The sequence below is a fragment of the Pipistrellus hanaki genome (genome assembly GCF_964339955.1).
Source record: "Pipistrellus hanaki genome assembly, chromosome: 4".
Lineage (NCBI taxonomy): Eukaryota > Metazoa > Chordata > Mammalia > Chiroptera > Vespertilionidae > Pipistrellus > Pipistrellus hanaki.
In genome coordinates, this window is record NC_140506.1 from 83941976 (window position 1) to 83959535 (window position 17560).

The 17560-nt window shown below is 49.1% G+C and overlaps 1 protein-coding gene across 6 annotated transcripts in view; it reads right to left on the reverse strand.

Moving 5' to 3' along the window:
* Nucleotides 1-16212, reverse strand: part of CIITA (class II major histocompatibility complex transactivator) — a 51359-nt gene extending 35147 nt beyond the window's left edge. For 2 of the 6 annotated variants that reach the window (XR_014794802.1, XM_084881102.1), the window contains exon 1: nucleotides 3519-3921. Coding sequence is in view for 4 of the 6 variants with exons in the window: in XM_084881102.1 (XP_084737228.1) it covers nucleotides 3519-3705 (187 nt within the window). In the remaining 2 variants the exon portion in view is untranslated. Of the gene's footprint in view, nucleotides 1-3514; nucleotides 3922-5323; nucleotides 5525-15885 lie in introns of those variants that run through there. The other 4 variants (XM_084881100.1, XM_084881103.1, XM_084881101.1 and 1 more) reach the window with 4 other exon arrangements.
* Between the last annotated feature and the right edge of the window lie 1348 nt (nucleotides 16213-17560).

Below are 17560 nucleotides of genomic sequence, written 5' to 3' on the forward strand. Positions count from 1 at the left end.
CTCCCCATCCTCCAGTGGCCTTCCCTCTGCATATCCCAACATTTCTAGCTGCAGTCAGTGACCTGGAAAAAGAAATCAACACATTTTGGGGGTATGAGAGCCTGAGAGAGATGCTGGGGAGGGGAGGAGAACGAGGCTGCAGATCAGGCCCCCAACTCCAGTCCAGACCCTTCGCTCTACCTAACATGGCACCTACGCCAGCGCTTAGCCCTCTGCTGGGTGCTGGAGACTCCAAGATGAATCACAGGCTGGCCCTGCCTGCCAGGATCTGTCTACCGAGCTCAGCAGTTGACAGATTTGGCTATGAATGAAAACTGCCTAGAAAGAATAAAAACAAAAACAAAACAAAACAAAACAAAACAAAACAAAAAAACCTGCTTGAAAAAGTTTCTAACCAAATAGCAGCCTGGGCTCACCCCCACTAAGTTTTGATTCAGTAGGTCTGGAGCAGGGCCTGGGAACCTGAATTGTTGAATGAGCATCCTTTTGTGTCTCCTTCCTGACACATTCTGAGCACTAAGAGAGGCTTTATTTCCACTCACCAGGAAGACACTGACTCACCTGGCAGCGCCTTCCTTGAACACCAGGAGGGCTATGATTCTCCTTCCCCCAAGGGCATTTTCTAGAGCCTCCGTTTCTGCTACCACTGGACACTTCCTCAATTCTTCTAGTTTTCATTTCAAAAGTCCCTCAGCTGCTCTGCCCTTGATCTAGGCGCTCTCAGTCCCACAGCCTAGATTGTTACGATAGCTACCAGGTCTTTCTACTAATCCCAAGTCTCCCAAACTTCAGCCAATCATCTGCCTCCTTTACAATTTTTCATCATACCTTCATTCCACCTATTCCATAATTTACCTTAGCATTTTCTGTAAGTTAATTAAAAAAAAAAACACACATTGTAAGAACTAATTCTTTTTTTAAATATATATATATATATATATATATATATATATATATATTTTAATTGATTTTTACAGAGAGGAAGGGAGAAAGATAGAGAGAGCTAGAAACATCGATGAGAGAGAGTCATCGATTAGCTGCCTCTTGCACACCCCCTACAGGGATGTGCCCACAACTAATGTACATGCCCTTGATCGGAATCGAACCTGAGAACCCTCAGTTCACAGATCGATGCTCTACCACTGAGCCAAACCAGTTTCGGCTCTGTAAGTTAATTTTTAAAGAAACAAATATATTTATTTTGAAAGAAAACTTTCTAGCCTGGCTGGCATAGCTCAGTGGTTGTGCATCAACCTATGAAACAGGAGGTCATGGTTCGATTCCCGGTGAGGGAACACACCCGTGTTGCAGGCTCCATAACCAATGAGGGGCGCGCAGGAGGCAGCCAGTTGATGGTTGATGACTCTCTCTCATCATAGATGTTTCTATTTCCCTCTCCCTTCCTCTCTGAAATAAATAAAAACATATGTACTTAAAAAAAGAAAGAAAACTTTCTAGAGTTGAAGGCAAGGGCACAGGCATATACATGAATGTTCATAAAAGCCCTATTCACATTAGACAAAAGGTGGAAACAACTCAAGTATCCATGGACAGATAAACAGATAAGCAACACATGGTCTATCCATACATTGCAATATCGATCAGCCATAAAAAGGAACGAAGTTCTGATCCAGGTTACAACATGGAGGCGCATTGAAGGTGTTATGCTAAGTGAAAGACAAATAGATGATTCCACTTATACGAGGCACCCAGAATAGTCAATTTCTTAGAAACAGAAAGTTAAATGGTGGTTGCCAGGGACTGTGGTGGGGAGAGGAGAATAGGAGTTATTGTTTAACAGAGACAGACTAAGTTGAAGCAGATGAAAAAGTTCTGGAGATGGATGGTGGTCACAGTTGCACAACATCATGAATGTACTTACTGCCTCTAAATTGCACATTTAAAAAGGTTACATTGGTCAGGTTTGTTATTACTTTAGAATAAGAAAACTTTCTATAACTACTTCATATGAAAAAAAAAAAACCAAAAAAAAAAAAAAACACACCCAAAACCACAGTATCACTTGCCACTGAAAACAAAACAAGGTTATCAAAATAACGTCAGCTGCCTTACCAGTTTGTTAAAAAGTAACCTAATTAGTACCACACAGCCGTTAGACCAGTGTCAATGAAAGCCTCTTGGAGAACTGTGTTTGGACCACTCACCACACAAGTGTCCAAGTCTTTGGGATACCTCCCTGCTGCTCTGGAGACCTGAGTTCAAATCCTGACTCTACCAACCACTCGGCTATATGGCCTTTGACAAAACCTCCTGGGGAAGTTCCCAGAGTTTCTGTAACATGGAGAGAGGACAGGGGTTGGGGCACATCTATGCTTCTCAATGTGTGTATGACCATTGGACCCCTGACATAAGAATCGCCTGGGATAAATGGTTAACCTGCCACGAGGAGGCCCACCCCAGGCCTAGCCAATGGGGTTTAGGGGCAGGGCCTTGGAACCTGCACACTATGTACAGCCTGCCAAGGAACTAGGGGTGAGTTACTTAAATGTTTGACCAAATATAGCAGGATAATTTTTAAGTTGATAGTGACATTATATATATCCAAATGGCCTTTGGCTGGAAAAAAAAAAAAAATCAGCAGCATTGATTTTCTTAACCTTCTGGTTGACCTGAAGTAGTTCCTTGGGTGGGGAAAGGGAGCAGGGAACAGATGGAAGACTTTCTGCCCAAGTAAAGAGCCCCTGGCTGCCACTGGAAATGGGGTGCTGTGGCCTTCAGGGCTGTATCCCCTCCCCTGTATCAGGTGGGGAGAGGGGCCGTGGGGCTCAGAGAACTGCGATGGTAAGGAACCCCCCAGACAGAGCTAGACATGGTGGCTCCAATTCCAGCATTCTGGGACCCTAGAGAACGCACGCCCCCTTTTCGGGGGCTCAGGACCCCGAAGTGAGGCAGAGATACCAACCTTCCAAGACATTCCAGAAAAGACCCCGTCTCCCAATGTCCTCAGAGAGGAGCGGATTTCTCTAGGGGCTAAAGTTCCGCAAGTTCGGGCTGCCCAGAGCCCTCCCTGCAGGGGATCCCACCAGGAGGGCCTTTCCCAGACTCCACAGTCTGAGCAGGGCTATTATCCAACAGGGAAACAGCCCCACGCTCCCTTTTCAAGGGTCCCCACGGAGGAAGAGCTTGTGTCTTCGGCGCTCACCTGCGCGCCTCTACGCATTCAAGGAGGCGCAGTGGGTCAGCCTGGGGCGGACCCCACCACCTGCTTTTGCTCCGCGTCCCAGTCCCTCTGCGGACACTCCCTCCCCTCCCACCCAGCTCTCCCCGCAGTCTCCCTCCTCCCCAAGCTTCAGGGGTGCTGCAGCCCAGCCCTGGTTCCCAGCTCCTGGTCCTTCAACTGATGCTGGAAACCAGAGTTTCCCAGGTCTACGTCCTGCCCATCCTCTTCCCCTGCTCCCAGCCTTGCTCCCGTGTGACCCCCGGCAAATCGCTGCCCCCCTGAGTCTGGATTCCCAGCCCGACTTTAGGGGTTGCAAGAGGCGACCTTGCTCACCTACCGCTGTTGCCGGGACTCCCGCGCGGTGCCGCGCTGCTGGCGGCCTCTCCCTCCGACAGCTCCCGGGATCCTGAGAGCCTGGGACGGCCAGTCACCTGGCCACCCTGCCTCCACCCCCGGCAGCGGCCCCTTTTCTCTTTCATTTTCATTCTGCTCCACGAGGCTTGGGCTAGAGAGTCAACAGGCATCCAAGCCTCCCCCTGCGGCGTCTACCACGTGGCTTCTCAGAAGCACCTCCGTGGCACCCCTACAGCCCAGGGCGCTCCCAGGGCGTCCCCTGCTGCAGGGGCGCCAGCCTGCCCACGGGCATGCGGTCTGCACTCCCTGGCTTGCAGGGAGCTCATTCCCTTGGTTTCTGTCTAGCTCACCACCGTGAAGGCAGCAAACCACCCTGCAGGGCATGTGAACCAGAGCTTGCTCTCAGGTTCACTTCCAGGAAGCTGGGTGCCCTTGGGGGGAGGGGGGAAAGAAGGGGGACTGGGGGGAGGAACCACGCCTCAGGGATCTGCACTGGAGGTTCAGCCCTGGCATTTCCAATGCCACACCCCCTGCCGCATGACTTGCCTTCCTCCTCCAGAATCCTGGACCTCTGCCCCGCCCACCCTGAGACTTTGGGGGGAGAGGGGGTGAGGTCACTTCCCTTCCCAGCCTTGGATTTCCTCACCTGGAACTGAGGGGGTGGGTCAAAGTGATCTCTCTCTCTCTCCATCAAAAACTCCCCAGCAATAGCCCATAGCTCAGTTGGTTAGAGCATCCACCTGATACGCCAGGATTGTGGGTCCAGTCCCTGGTCAGGGAACTTGTAAGAACCAACCACTGAATGTGCAAATATGTGGGACACCAAACCCTTCCCCACCATCTCAAATCAATAAATAAAAAAATTTAAAAGCAAACAAACTTCCCCAGCAAGCTCTAGCTGCATCCAACAGAGCTGGCAAACTTGTCATCATCTGGGCTTCAGAGGAAGCCACACATTTTATGGTGTCTGAGCAAAGAAGTCCCACCACTCTCCACCACACAACAATGGCAACACCGATAACATCGGGCTCCTGTGATGACAGTCAGTTCCTACAGTGTGCCAGGCTCTGTGCTAAACCCTTTAATCCCCGCCATTGTCCTGTCAGGAGACACTTCCCCCTCTCCCCTTTTACAGCCCAGGAAAGCGGCCCCAGAGAGGGCTGGCGACAGGTTCAGTGTCACACCGCAGCCAGCCCAGATTCAAACCTGTGCTCTGACTTCGGAGCAGGTGCAAGTTGTCTGTACTACCCTGTCTCTCGCCATCTGTCCCCTGTCTCCCACTTCTCCCCCAAAACACTGCTTGGAAGCTGGGGAGAGGGCAGCGTCTGACCAGGGGCCAGCTGGCTGAGGCTCAACAACTCTACCAAGGGGCTGACTCTGGCTTTGGTTTCCCTGCTTCCTCGAGGATGGGGTGGGGTCTGGCAGAAGTCCAGTCCTTCAAGGGCACCCCTCAGTGTTTACCTGGGAGCTGGAGGGCCTTGTGATTGGCCGAGCCAGGCCACCAATGCTGAGAGCTAACAACACACGCTCGGAAATGGGCCCTCAGAACTCTTCAAGGGCTGATAAAACCCTCTCACATCCCAGGCATCTGGACTGACCAAGTGCCCTTCAAGTGGAAGGAAATGGCCAACAACCTCATTTCTTCCAATAGCTACAGCTGGACAAGGGCCCCCTCTCTTACCCCCAAACTCCCACTCCAGAGTGTGTCTGTTCATTTGGGATGGCAAGACCAGCCGGGACCACCTTAAATTAAGAAGCATTCTCAACTCCCTCCACCCACTTTTTTACCTTGGGGCTCCGGCAGGTAAGACCCCGCAGGGCGTGGAGCCAGGCAACGCATGGTGTGGGAGACGAAGCGAGTCCAGCAGTCCCTCCTGGCACCCTCAGCCTGCCCAGTGGTGCTTTCGGATGCTCAGCTCAGGAGCAGGCAGCCTCATCTCTCGCCTGTTTCCCTACACCAGTCAGGCCAGGACAGGAGCCCGCCAAGACTAAGCCAGCATGCAAAGAAAGCAAGCAAGGGACCAGCAGAAAACTCTCCCCCTCCAAGGTGACTTTAAGCTCTCAGACCTCTCTGTTCTAGACACCACCTAATTTGTCCACACTCCCTTACAGCCCAACTCCCGCCACGCCCCAGCTGGGCTCTGTGAATTTCAGTTCCTTAAAATGGGGTGACTGGAGAAGGTTGTAAAGTTGTTTGCTGGGGGGCCCTTCAACACATGAACATTCTGAAATGATGGAGACCACAGTGGTGCCAGATGCCAACATGTGCTATACTCTGCAGGATGGGGCCAGGACTAGAGATCCCCAAATATCCTAGATTCCACTCCCCTCCACCACTACTCCTACCCCAAGTCACCCTGAACTTCCTGCTCAGCATGAGTGGTTTGCCCATCATTTTGTTCCGAGACATTGAGCTGAAATATAAATTATAAAAGGGCGCTACCCAAAACATGGAATATGTGCCGCTGGTTTGAAGTGACATGCAGATGTGGTGGCAAATAGCATTGACTCACCCAGGGAGAAAGTTAGTGCCCTTTCAAGTCCCTGCCCATGCTCCTGAGGGCATCAAGGAGACAGTCTCAGTTTGGGGCTCTGTCTTTAGCACCTAATGTAGGAGGTCCCCATTTCACAGACAGCAGCCTCCAACCTCAAGCCTTTGGTAGACAACAGTATTTGTCTAGAATCAAACAACCTTGCTCTGTTTTCCTATCTCCTCTAGGCATTCTTTTTTTTTTTTTTTTTAAATGTATTTTATTGATTTTTCACAGAGAGGAAGAGAGAGGGATAGAGAGTTAGAAACATCGATGAGAGAGAATCATCGATCAGTTGCCTCTTGCACACCCCCCACTGGGGATGTGCCCGCAGCCAAGGTACATGCCCTTGACTGGAATCGAACTCGGGACCTTTCAGTCTGCAGACCGACTCTCTACCACTGAGCCCAACCAGTCCCAGCCCTGTGTGGCATTCTTTTTCATTTATGACAGACACAAACTTTCCTTAGGAAATAAAGTTGAATAAAAAAAATGTGAGTGGTTTGAAAGAAACTGTCAAGTAAATAATAGTATAGGTGGTAGGCAGACATCATGAGGGTGGTACTGAAATGAAAGAAGTTTGGGAAACAATCACTTAAGTGTCTCATGCATTTTCACTGAAAGTGCACTGGGTTGGGCCTGGCCAATGTAGCCCAGTGGTTGAGCATCGACCAAAGAACCAAGAGGCCATAGGTTCCATTCCTGGTCAGGGAAAATGGCTCAGTCCCTTGTGCTGGAGGCAGCCAATCAATGATGTTTCTCCCTCATCGATGTTTCTCTTTATCCCTCTCCCTTCCTCTCTCTCTCTAAAAAATAATCAATTAAAAAAACATTAAAAAAATAAGAGCACCGGGTTAGGAATGTGAAGAGCTGTCACTAGCAGCTATGTGACCTTGTGTAATAGGCAGTTAGACAGACATCAGCAGACCTCCCCTAAGATGCCCACCTGCAAGAGAGAGACAAACACCCTCAGGATGAAGACTCAGTGGCCACTCTCTCCCTCTGGGGAGCACACTGTGCCATTCCCTTCTCCCTTTGCTTCCCCCACAGGTGAGCATCTCCTCACCTCTAAGGGACCCAGGGCACTTACAACCAGGGGAGCAATGGGCAGCTCCTCCCACGCTAACCCCCTGAAGCTGTGTCCAAGGCCCTCTTCTCTGACTTCTCAGTGAGCCAAAGCAGCCCAGCCGAGGCCCTCCTGTAGCTTCTTCTATGCCCTTCCTTGCCTCACCGTCCAGGTGTGTTTTTGCCGTTGCCCATGAACTCTTGCTTGCTTTGCTGCACTTCGTCTCTTGACTGAAATCTTTCCTTTAAGAAGGTAAGAACCGAGGTTTCATTCTCTCACCAGTAACACTTGGACCTCTCACTTCCCTCGTGTGGGCCTCAGTTTCCCCATATGAAATGAGGATAACGATATCTATTTTTGTATTGGTGGTTACTTTGAAACAGTCACTGCATTCAGAAGTCCCAGGAGAGGAAGTAGGCAGACTTCAAAAAAGAAATGCTAAGAGTCAGTTTAGAAATGCTAAGAGTCAATCTGAAACAGAGTCCTGCTTTGATAGGCTAACAAAACAGAAGGGATGAATATTAAAAATCCCAAGAAGTCTCATGGTCCCATGGCCTGGTGCTAAGAGAGGCATCCCTGGCCATTCAGCTGTCTGGAGGCCACCTATGGGAGTCCCTTCCTGTCCTCAGAGGCAGCCAGTTCCAATGGCAGTTCTGAGTCAGCTTCATGGCAGGGCAGAGCTTGTGGTGAGAGTCAGCCAGGCCTGGAAGTCGCCTGCCTAGAGGCTATCATCTCTCACATGGGCAATAGCAGCAGCCTGCCACCTGGTCTCTCCACACACACATACTCCTCCCCCCCCCCCATCCCCCCCTGCTCCCGGCCAGAATCTGATCATGTCTGTGTCAACACAGGAGGTCTCTAAGCCGATCAGCGACATGTGCTAGTCTGTGTGTTTGGCTGATGGCAGAGCCTGTAGATCAGTACAAGGAGGGCCTGGGAGGAGAGAGGCACAGTGCTGCCTGGCCAGGAGCTGATGGGGTCTGAATTCCAGCTGCTTGATGGTGGAGAGATGGGGAGAGTGTCAGGCTGGTGCAGAGTAGAAGACAAGCCTCCTGAGCTGAGTGGCTAGGGCAAGGAGCAGGTGGGCAGATTGCCGGTTGAGCCAAGCCCTGATGTTCTCCCTATTAAATGGGAGAATACAGCATCCTGTATTCCTGCTGATGTTCCTCTTCAAAACTCCCCCAGAGGCGGTAACCATTCTCTTGAGCCCAGGGCTCCATTCCTTCTTGCTGAGGGGCCCTCTCATTGCTACGGAAGCCAGCCTTACCCAGGGCATCTGAATGTCTCTGTCTTAAGTCAGGATCTAGCATGACAAAGAGACCTCTCCTTCCCTATAGGCACGCATCTCCCTAATGCCAAGGGACACAGGAGACTTGCAACCAGGTGAGCACTAGGCAGTGGCAGCTCGTCCCAGGCTAACCCCCTGAACCTGTCTCCAAGGCCCCCCTTTTTTCTGACTCTGAAAGCAGCCCAGCCGAGGCTCTCCTGTTGCTTCTTCTGTGCCCTTCCTTGTTTCACTTTCCTGAGTGTGTTTTTGCTGCAGCCAATAAGTTCTTGCTTGCTTTGCTCCACTTTGTCTCTTGACTGAAATCTTTCCTTCAAGACAAGAACCAAGGTCTCATCATCTTGTTGGTAATAGTGCTAAATAAATGATTAAGGAGGAGGAAAGGAAGAAGGTAAGAAAAGAAGGAAAGAAATCAGTGAATAGAGGGCTAGGTACTAGATCAGGCATGTCAAACTCATGGCCTGAGGGCCACATGTGTCCACAAATAATATTTTTGTGGCCCAGCCAATATAACAGTATGCAAGAAACATTTTAATAAAAATTTTGTAACTTAATTTTTACAATATCCCATTATACATAATTATTAATAACGAACTACAACATTCACTAATGACTGGTTACTATCATGGTGTTGCATTCATTTCCCTTATGCGTCTTACGCGCAGGTGCACCATTTCTCTCCACTAATAACAGCAGCGAATATTTTGGCAGCCAATTGCCATGACATTAGTCTTGGATCAACTTGTTTGTTGTATTCAATAGGAAATATTTTGATTTTGGAGAACAAGAAAAATAGGTTTATTTGTGTTATGCATATTAATTTGTGCCATTATTCAGCGTCTGGTAAGTTAATGTTCAAGAAAAAATATTAACTTTTATTAAAATGTTCTATTATTTTATATTAACGATTACTCACTTATTTCAACCCTTTGTATTCAGCATGTCTCTATTGAAATAAACCCCACGTTTCTATGAAAATTGAAGCTTTCTTTTTTTGCTACCCACATAAACTCAGACCTTGTTTATTTGGCCAGTGTTCTCTTTGAGTTTGACAAGCTTGTACTAGAGATAATAAAACTGTATGCAAATTAGGCAAGTAAGGAGGTATAGGAGAACATAAGCCTATTAGTAGGTATTATGTAAATGGCTTAGTTGGTAGAAGGCAGGTAAGTTGATACATACATATATAGGCAACTAGATAAGTAGAAAGATTGATAAATTGATACATAGATATAAGTAGATAGTAGGTGGGTAGATAAACCAGGTAAGTTAGAAGGCAGGCAAGTAGGTGGCTGGAGAGACGGATAAACAGTAAGTAAACACACAGGCGTGCTGTTCAAGGTAACAACAGAGAATAGAAACCGTCTGTGGTTGGGCCAGGCATCAGGCATGGAGCCAAGCTGAGTATGGAATAGGCGGCTGGTCAGCCTGGGGAAAACCCATAGGGAAGTGCCAACTTCCTGGTGCAGGTGATTTTCCTTCTGTGGTTCCTTCGGGTGAAGGTGAAGTGGGTCTGACTGGCTGAGAAGCTGCCGAAGGTGAAAGGACAGTAGTCACAGTAGTCGTTTGCCAACTTGTCTTCTTCCAGGAGGGAAGGGGGGCTCCCCGTGGGAGCAAGACCTGGATCAGGGAGAGGAGGGAGGCGGATGGAAGGGCACAGCTCCTCTCCTCGGTAGCCCCAGCCTTGGGGCTCTCATCCAAAGGCCAAATAGGGGAAGGAAGCTGGAGGAAGGGCTGGGCAGCCTGGGCTGTCCTTCCCTTTCCAATTAATCAGGCAGCATCCTCCAGGGGCTTTGTTCTACGGTTCCTAGAACAGAGTTCTCATGAAAACAGAGAGCAATGAAACATAAAGGAAAGACAAAGAAAACAACAATATATAAAATCAGTGGGGGCGAGAGGTGTCCTACAGCCTATTGGAAAAGTGCCCAGATGCCCCTCACTCTGTTCACACACCCAGGAGCAGCGACATTTGCCTTCACCCACAGTTACCTTTCTGTTCTACCCCCGGTCTGCACTTCCCCCAAAGGCTGATGAATAGAACCAACTTTCCTCTTGCCAGAAATGCATGTGCCTTATGTTAGCTGAGGTCACTGAATCCTCAGAACCCCACTCGGGGTACTGTTATTACCTCCACTTTTTAGATGGGGAAACTGAGGCCCAGAGGGGTCCCAGCAAGTGCTCTCAGTCATACCCCTTGGATTCAGAGAGTCATAACTGGCACTCAGGCCCTGAGGGCACAGCCCAATTCACCAAAGTGCCAATCTGAGGGCAGGGGCCACACTGGTCACGGCTCCGATGTCCACAGCGCCCAAGCACTCAGCGGTGTGCTTTCGCATGAAATGAGTGTCTAGACATTATCTGAGGCTCCCAATGAGACTGCAGACACAATTGTTTTCTCAGCTCCTCAAACTGCTGGTTTATTACTTCCTTGTCCAGTTCTCCTTCCTGGGTAAGCGCCCCTAGAATTATTTGTCTAAAGCCAAGCGCTACCTTGGAAAGTTTCCCAGCTGAATTTCATTTAAGCCCCTCCAAAGCCCTGGGAGGTTAATATCATCACTCCCGTTTTAGAGATGAAGAAACAGGGTCATAGTGGTTTAATGATCACACAGTTGTAAGTAGCTGAACTGGGCCTCAGACCCAGAGCAGTCCAGCTTCCAGCCTGGTTCTTTCCCCACCACTGCCTTCCTAAGTCTCTCTTTTCTGGCCCTGGCTTGTCCCTCTAGGGGTCGTCACCCACTGTCAACCAAAGAATGCCTGCGCATGTGCTCCGATTCCCCAGTGAAGCTGCTGCATTCAGGCTCTCCCTGAGCCTGCCTGGGGCTGGATGCACACGTGCTGCTTTGTGTAGCAGAGTCAGACTCCCAAAGCCACACAACCAGAAGTGGGCTTTCTGCACAACTGCCGCAGCGTCAGAAGGTGCCTTCTGAATCATCAGGCTAGTTTCATTTTGAAGCTGGCTAACTGGTTTGGGGCACTTCATGGTATTCCTTTGGGTGTTCAAGAGAGGCAGCCAAGCAGAAAGTGCAGCCATAGGTCTGGACTTGAGAGATCCAATAGCTTCCCTCTGCAGGCCATGACCTGAGGCAAATTACTCAAGCTCTTTGTGCCTCAGTTTACTCATTTGTAAAGTGAGAATGATGGCCATACATGAACTTTCCACCCATCTACCTATCCACCTATCCATTCTCCATCCATCCACTCACCCACCTATCTACCCATCCATTCACCATCCACCCATCCATTACTCATCCACCCATCCATCTACCTATTTATCACCTATCCACCTACCCCCTCACCCACTCATCTCTTCATCCACCCACTCATCTACTCACCCATCCATCCATCTCTCCATCCACCACCACCCTACCCCCCCCCCCCATACCAGGCAGTTGGGATGCATCTATGATCAAAACATAGATTCCCTGACCACGTGGAACTTATTTTCCAGTAGGAGAACCAGACAGTAAACAACAAGCACAGAAAAGTAAAATATATAGGCAAACTGTCAGTCTAGGGAGGGGCTCAGAGTGTAGAGGGGCAGTTGCAATTCTAGGTGAGATGGCAGGGTAGGCCTGGTTGAGAAGGTGGCATCTGAGCAAAGAGCTGAAGAATGTGAGGTGGTTGGCCAAGAGGCTATCTGGAGTAGAGTGTACAGGTGGAGGGAATTGCCCTGAGGTGCCAGGCCTGTCCCGGGAACAGCCAGGGCCAGCATGGCTGGAGTATGAGCAAGCACAAGCAGGTGATGAGAGCAGAGAGGTGATGGGAACCAGAAAGTTCTCGTAGGCCATTGTCCCGATTTAGCTTCTCCTCTGAGTAACATCGGGGCCAATGCCGGGTTTAGAGCAGTGGAGGGTGAAGATCATTATGGGGGTGTAGAGAGAGTTACAAAACTTCACATGACGATTTCCTTTTCTGAACCCTCAGTGAAACTACAATGAGTGCAATTTATTTATAAATCACACTCTTTCCCGTTCTTCGCTCCCCTGAAGACTCCTTCGTCTCCTGTGCATCACAGCCACACACCTGACTAGGCCTGGGCCAAGCCTCCAGCCCTGAGGACAGCTGGCCTGGGGACAGTGTGGACCACACGCTAACCTGACCAGCTCAGGGAAGGCCTGCATGGCGGCCTTGCAAACTCAGACCTAAAGTAACCACAAAGGATGGTCTAAAATATTTTTTTTTTTAATTAAAATGCAGTTTAGCCAAAACCGGTTTGGCTCAGTGGATAGAGTGTCAGCCTATTGACTGAAAGGTCCCAGGTTCGATTCTGGTCAAGGGCATGTACCTTGGTTGCAGGCAAATCCCCAGTAGGGGGTGTGCAAGAGGCAGCTGATCGATGTTTCTAACTCTCTATCCCTCTCCCTTCCTCTCTGTAAAATATCAATAAAATATATGTATTTAAAAAATAAATAAAAGGCAGTTTATAGTGGGTAGGCATGTCCTAGTCCTGTATCTTCCCTGCAAAAGATCTACTTTGATCTGGACTGAGCCTGTTGTGTTTTTGCAATATCAGGGTAAACTTGTAACTTCTCTTTTTCTCGAACCCTCAGGACACAACCGGTGCACGAGGACAGAGATTACAAATCCCCTCATTGTTATTGTTTTCCTATTAATTGTTGACTGCTAACTATCCTGTACCCACCTCCATAAAAGAAGCATGTGTCTATCATTTTACTTTTTAACCAATCCCAGAGGGTCTCTGCCTTTTCCCCCTTTGCTTTCTCCCACCCCCTAATCTATTGCCAATGGATTTCATGCAACCCACTTATATCTCCTCCTTTGATGGTAATTTATAAAAATAGGTGAAAAGCGCCATTCTCCCAGAGCATTATCTCACTACGTTGAGATTTTGCTTCCTGACAATTGTCGACAGTTTGGCTCAAACTCATAAAAATTCTTTTCAGGTTTGAATGTTTCTTATGTTGACAACAGAAAGAGCAGAAAAGAGATTTGCCATTCTCTGTCTCCCAGCCTCCTCAAGACCATGGGGCCCTGAGCTCAGTTCTCTTTCTAGAGTCATGTGGGGTCAGAAATAAATATACTACATCCCCAGGGAGGAAACACAGTTAATAACAGGAACCAGAGAGAGGAGGAGGGAGGAGAGGAGTGAAGGTGTCTGAGCGGAGGTATCTGAAGGAACATGCAGTTTAAGGGGTGGGGGCTTGTCTAGAAGAGAGGAAGGCTTTGACTTTCCCCAAGGTTGGCCTCTGCAATGCCCAGTGCCCCCCTCCCGGACCACCAAGTGGATGAGGGCACTCAGTAAGAAGTCAGAGAGATCATTCAGATGTAAAAGATGTGTCCAGGAGACCACCTGGTAGAATTTAACCACAGAGAGCCAAACCCATGTAGACTTATGTCTTGGCAGAAGAGTTGGAGAAATTATTACACCACCCTGATGCCTAAAGGCAAGACCATCAAAAGGCTTATTCCCCTCGAGGCCAGGTTGAGGAAAAAGCTTATCTGTCTTCAAACTCTGACTCCACCACTTCCTACCTGGGGACCCAGAATTGTGTCAACTCTGAGCAGTGTCTGCTTTCTTCAAGTGTAACATAAGGCTGGAGACCAGCAAAGGGCTTAGGATGGATGTGAGAACCATCTAAAGAGATGCTTGAATAGGCTAGGGCAGTGGTCGGCCAACTCAGTAGTCAACAGAGCCAAATATCAACAGTACAATGATCGAAATTTCTTTTTTTTTTTTTTAAATATGTTTTATCGAGTTTTTACAGAGAGGAAGAGAGAGGGATAGAAAGCTAGAAACATCGATGAGAGAGACACATCGATCAGCTGCCTCTTGCACACCCCCTACTGGGGATGTGCCTGCAACCAAGGTACATGCCCTTGACCGGAACCGAACCTGGGACCTTTCAGTCCGCAGGCTGAAGCTCTATCCACTGAGCCAAATCGGTTTTGGCTGAAATTTCTTTTGAGAACCAAATGTTTTAAACTTAAACTTCTTCAAATGCTACTTCTTCAAAATAGACTCGCCCAGGCCGTGGTATTTTGTGGAAGAGCCACACTCAAGGGGCCAAAGAACCAAAAGTGGCTTGAGAGCAGCAGTTTGCCGACCACTGGGCAAGGCTATCCCTGGCGCACAGTACACACTCCCGCAAAGTGAATCCCAAGTTTCCAAGTTACTCTGAAGCCAGAAAGGGACCAAGAAGGACTAGGAATTTATGGCACCAGTTCAAAAAATTAGAAAGGCACAGATTTGCACAGAGGAGAAAGGACAAACACATGTCTTTGGGAAGAAGGTTGTTTGTAACAAAGAGAACCTCTTTGTAATTCTGGGGAAAGAAGACCCAACGCAGTGGTCCGCAACTGCGGCTCTGTTGCTAATGAGTTTGCCAAACACTGACCTAAGGTGTTTGAGGAGCCAAGGCTGTGAGTGACATGGTATGGTGTGGACCTGTTTTGTCTGATTTAAGACGCATCAAGTGTCAATGCTCTTTAAATATAAGATACTCTCTCCCTCTGATCTACTTCCTATTGCCTGTCTCTCTTTCTCTCTCACTCTTTCTGCCCCCGCTCCCTTTTCCTTTCTCCCTTCCTTCCTCCCTCCCTCCCTCCTCTCCATCTCTATCTGTCTCTGTCTCTTTCTATTCTGTCTCTCCCTTCCTTTCTCTCTCTGTTCTTTGGTTTCTGTCTTTATCTGTGACATCCATGCACATATAGAAAGGCATGTACATGCATATATATATGCCCATACACATGCACACATAATTGCACAAGCACACTCACATGTGTGCATGTATACATATGCACACACAGCATTCTCTGCTCTCCAGCCCTTTGGTCCCTCCTGTCTGCGGCACCTCATTGAACCACATGATTGTGCCTGCATCTGTCTTCCCCACTAGACTGTGAGCCCCTTGAATGCAAGCCTGGATCTGTCTATCTGTGGCTCCCAGTGCCCCCTACAGTGCCTGACACATCAAAGCAGCTCAGAGAGTAAACCAAGTGGCCATTTGGCTGCATGCCTCCAGGATGATTTTTCTGTTGTTGCTAATCTTCACCAGTGGATATTTCCATTGATTTTTTTTTATTTTTTTTTTAGAGAGGATGGAAGGGAGGGAGGGAGGAAGGAAGGGAGGGAAATATTCATGTAGAGAGACACATGGATTGGATGCTTCCCGCACGTGCCCCTTCAAGGCCAGGGTTCGAACCTGCAACCCTTCGGTGCGAAGGCTCACACTCCAACCACCGAACCACAGCAGTCAGGGCAGAAGGATTTCCTCTGTAGCAGAGTGGGAAGCGCGCTGTATGCCCCCAGCACACCCCTCATCATAGAATGAGTTCTCCAAGCCCTTGCTGCTCCTGCCACTCCACCAGAAGGTCTGATTCCTGTGTAAGTTGCCTTCCCATCTTGGGACAGGAATGATCACATTGACTTCCCTTTCAGAGAAGAAGGGAAATCCTTGAGGTGCCAAGGGTCAGTCATTGCTCCTGGAGCAAAGGGGATGTCACTTACCTCCATGGTCCTTGTAGCCGGGGTCCTCAACCACTGGGCCCTCCAGCCCACTCCAGGCCCATCCCAAGAGGGCCAATTCTGGGTCTCCTTTCTGCAGCAGGGTCAACGAGATCTTCCTGGCCAGAGCCTCACCATCAGGCTCCTGGAGCAGGGCACCGTGGTACTCCCTGGAGAGAAGCTGCTCCTCCAGCAGGGTGTCCAGGAGGGCCTGCACCTGGCTTGGCTGATGGCTGGAGAGCAGCATCCGGACCTGAGTCAGGATGGTCTGGAAGTGGTTCATGGCAGCACTCGGAGGAGGGCAGCTGCCCGGAGCCAGAGCCTGGGATTTCTGCTCACCCAGCCTGCAGCATCCAAAACATGAAGTGAAAAACAGGATGAGGGAACCTCTGCAACTTATTGCAATTTATTCCTGCTTAGGAAGAGTTCCTCATTTGCATTGTAGGCTGGAGTTCCTAGTGAATGGTTGGAAGGGTTCGTGGGTAGATTCAGATCCCACTGGCATTTGCAAGTACCACCAGTGTGCATGTGCAGAGAAGCCCGCAGCCTGTGGATTCCATTCAATCTGGTATTTACTGAGAGAAAGGGAGCCTGACTCTTCCAGGACCTCTAAGGTGAAAGGCCTTTTCAGATGTTTTATCATTACAGGAAGGCAATTGGGGCATAAAGTTTAAGCAATTGGGTTTGGAGCCTGAGTTCAAATCCTAGGTCCACTGTTTGCTAATCATGTGCCCTTGAGCAAGTTATTCAGCCTCCATTCTTCCAGCCTCTATTCTTCCACCTGAAAAGGTAAAGTGATAATAGTACTTACCTCCAATGTTTATAGAACACCTCACATTATCTACAGTATGATAATAGTTCAATAAATATGAGCCATTATTTTAATTTTTATTGCCATCATCATTATTACTGGTTAATCATGCAAACAATTCTGTCATCTTGGGTTTAACCTCACCTAACCTTCAGTTTCCTCCTCTGCAAAATCTATGAAAAGTAATCCGATCTCATCTAGTTTTCTTCAGGATTAAAAGAGATAGTGAATGCATTTAAGGGGCTTAGCATTAGACCTAATAAGCATATAATGAACATTATCCTAATATATAAAAAGCCAGGTGCTGTCATGATTGAAACGACTGGATGGATGCCCAAACATCAGGCTAGGGAGCTGAGGGAGTGGGAGCTGTGGACACAATGTCGGGAGGAGGGAGCTGTGGGCTCAAACGACCAAAGGACTGGTCGGGCTCTCACAGCGTGGTGGGGCAGGGCTGCAGAGGTTAGGGAGCCTCAGGAGGCGGGGGGGGAGGGGGGGGGTGGGGGGGGTGGGGGGGGACTATGAGCATGGAGCTTCATGGGGTTGCTGAGGCCAAGGAGCTTCATGGGGCTAGGGCTGTTAGCATGGAGCTTCCCAGGGTGGCTAGGGGCAATCAGGCCAGCAGGGGAGAGCAGTTAGGGGGATCAGGCTGCCAGGGGAATAGTTAGGAGCATCAGACAGGCAGGCAGAATGGTTAGGGGTGATCAGGCAAGCATGCAGAGTGGTTGGGGGCAGTCAGGCAGGCAGGCAGGTGAGCATTTAGGAGCCAGTGGTCCCGGATTGCGAGAGGGATGTCCAAAGGGTCCCTGATTGGAGATGGTGCAGGCCAGGTGGAGGGACCCCCCTTGGGCATCTGGTATACTAATA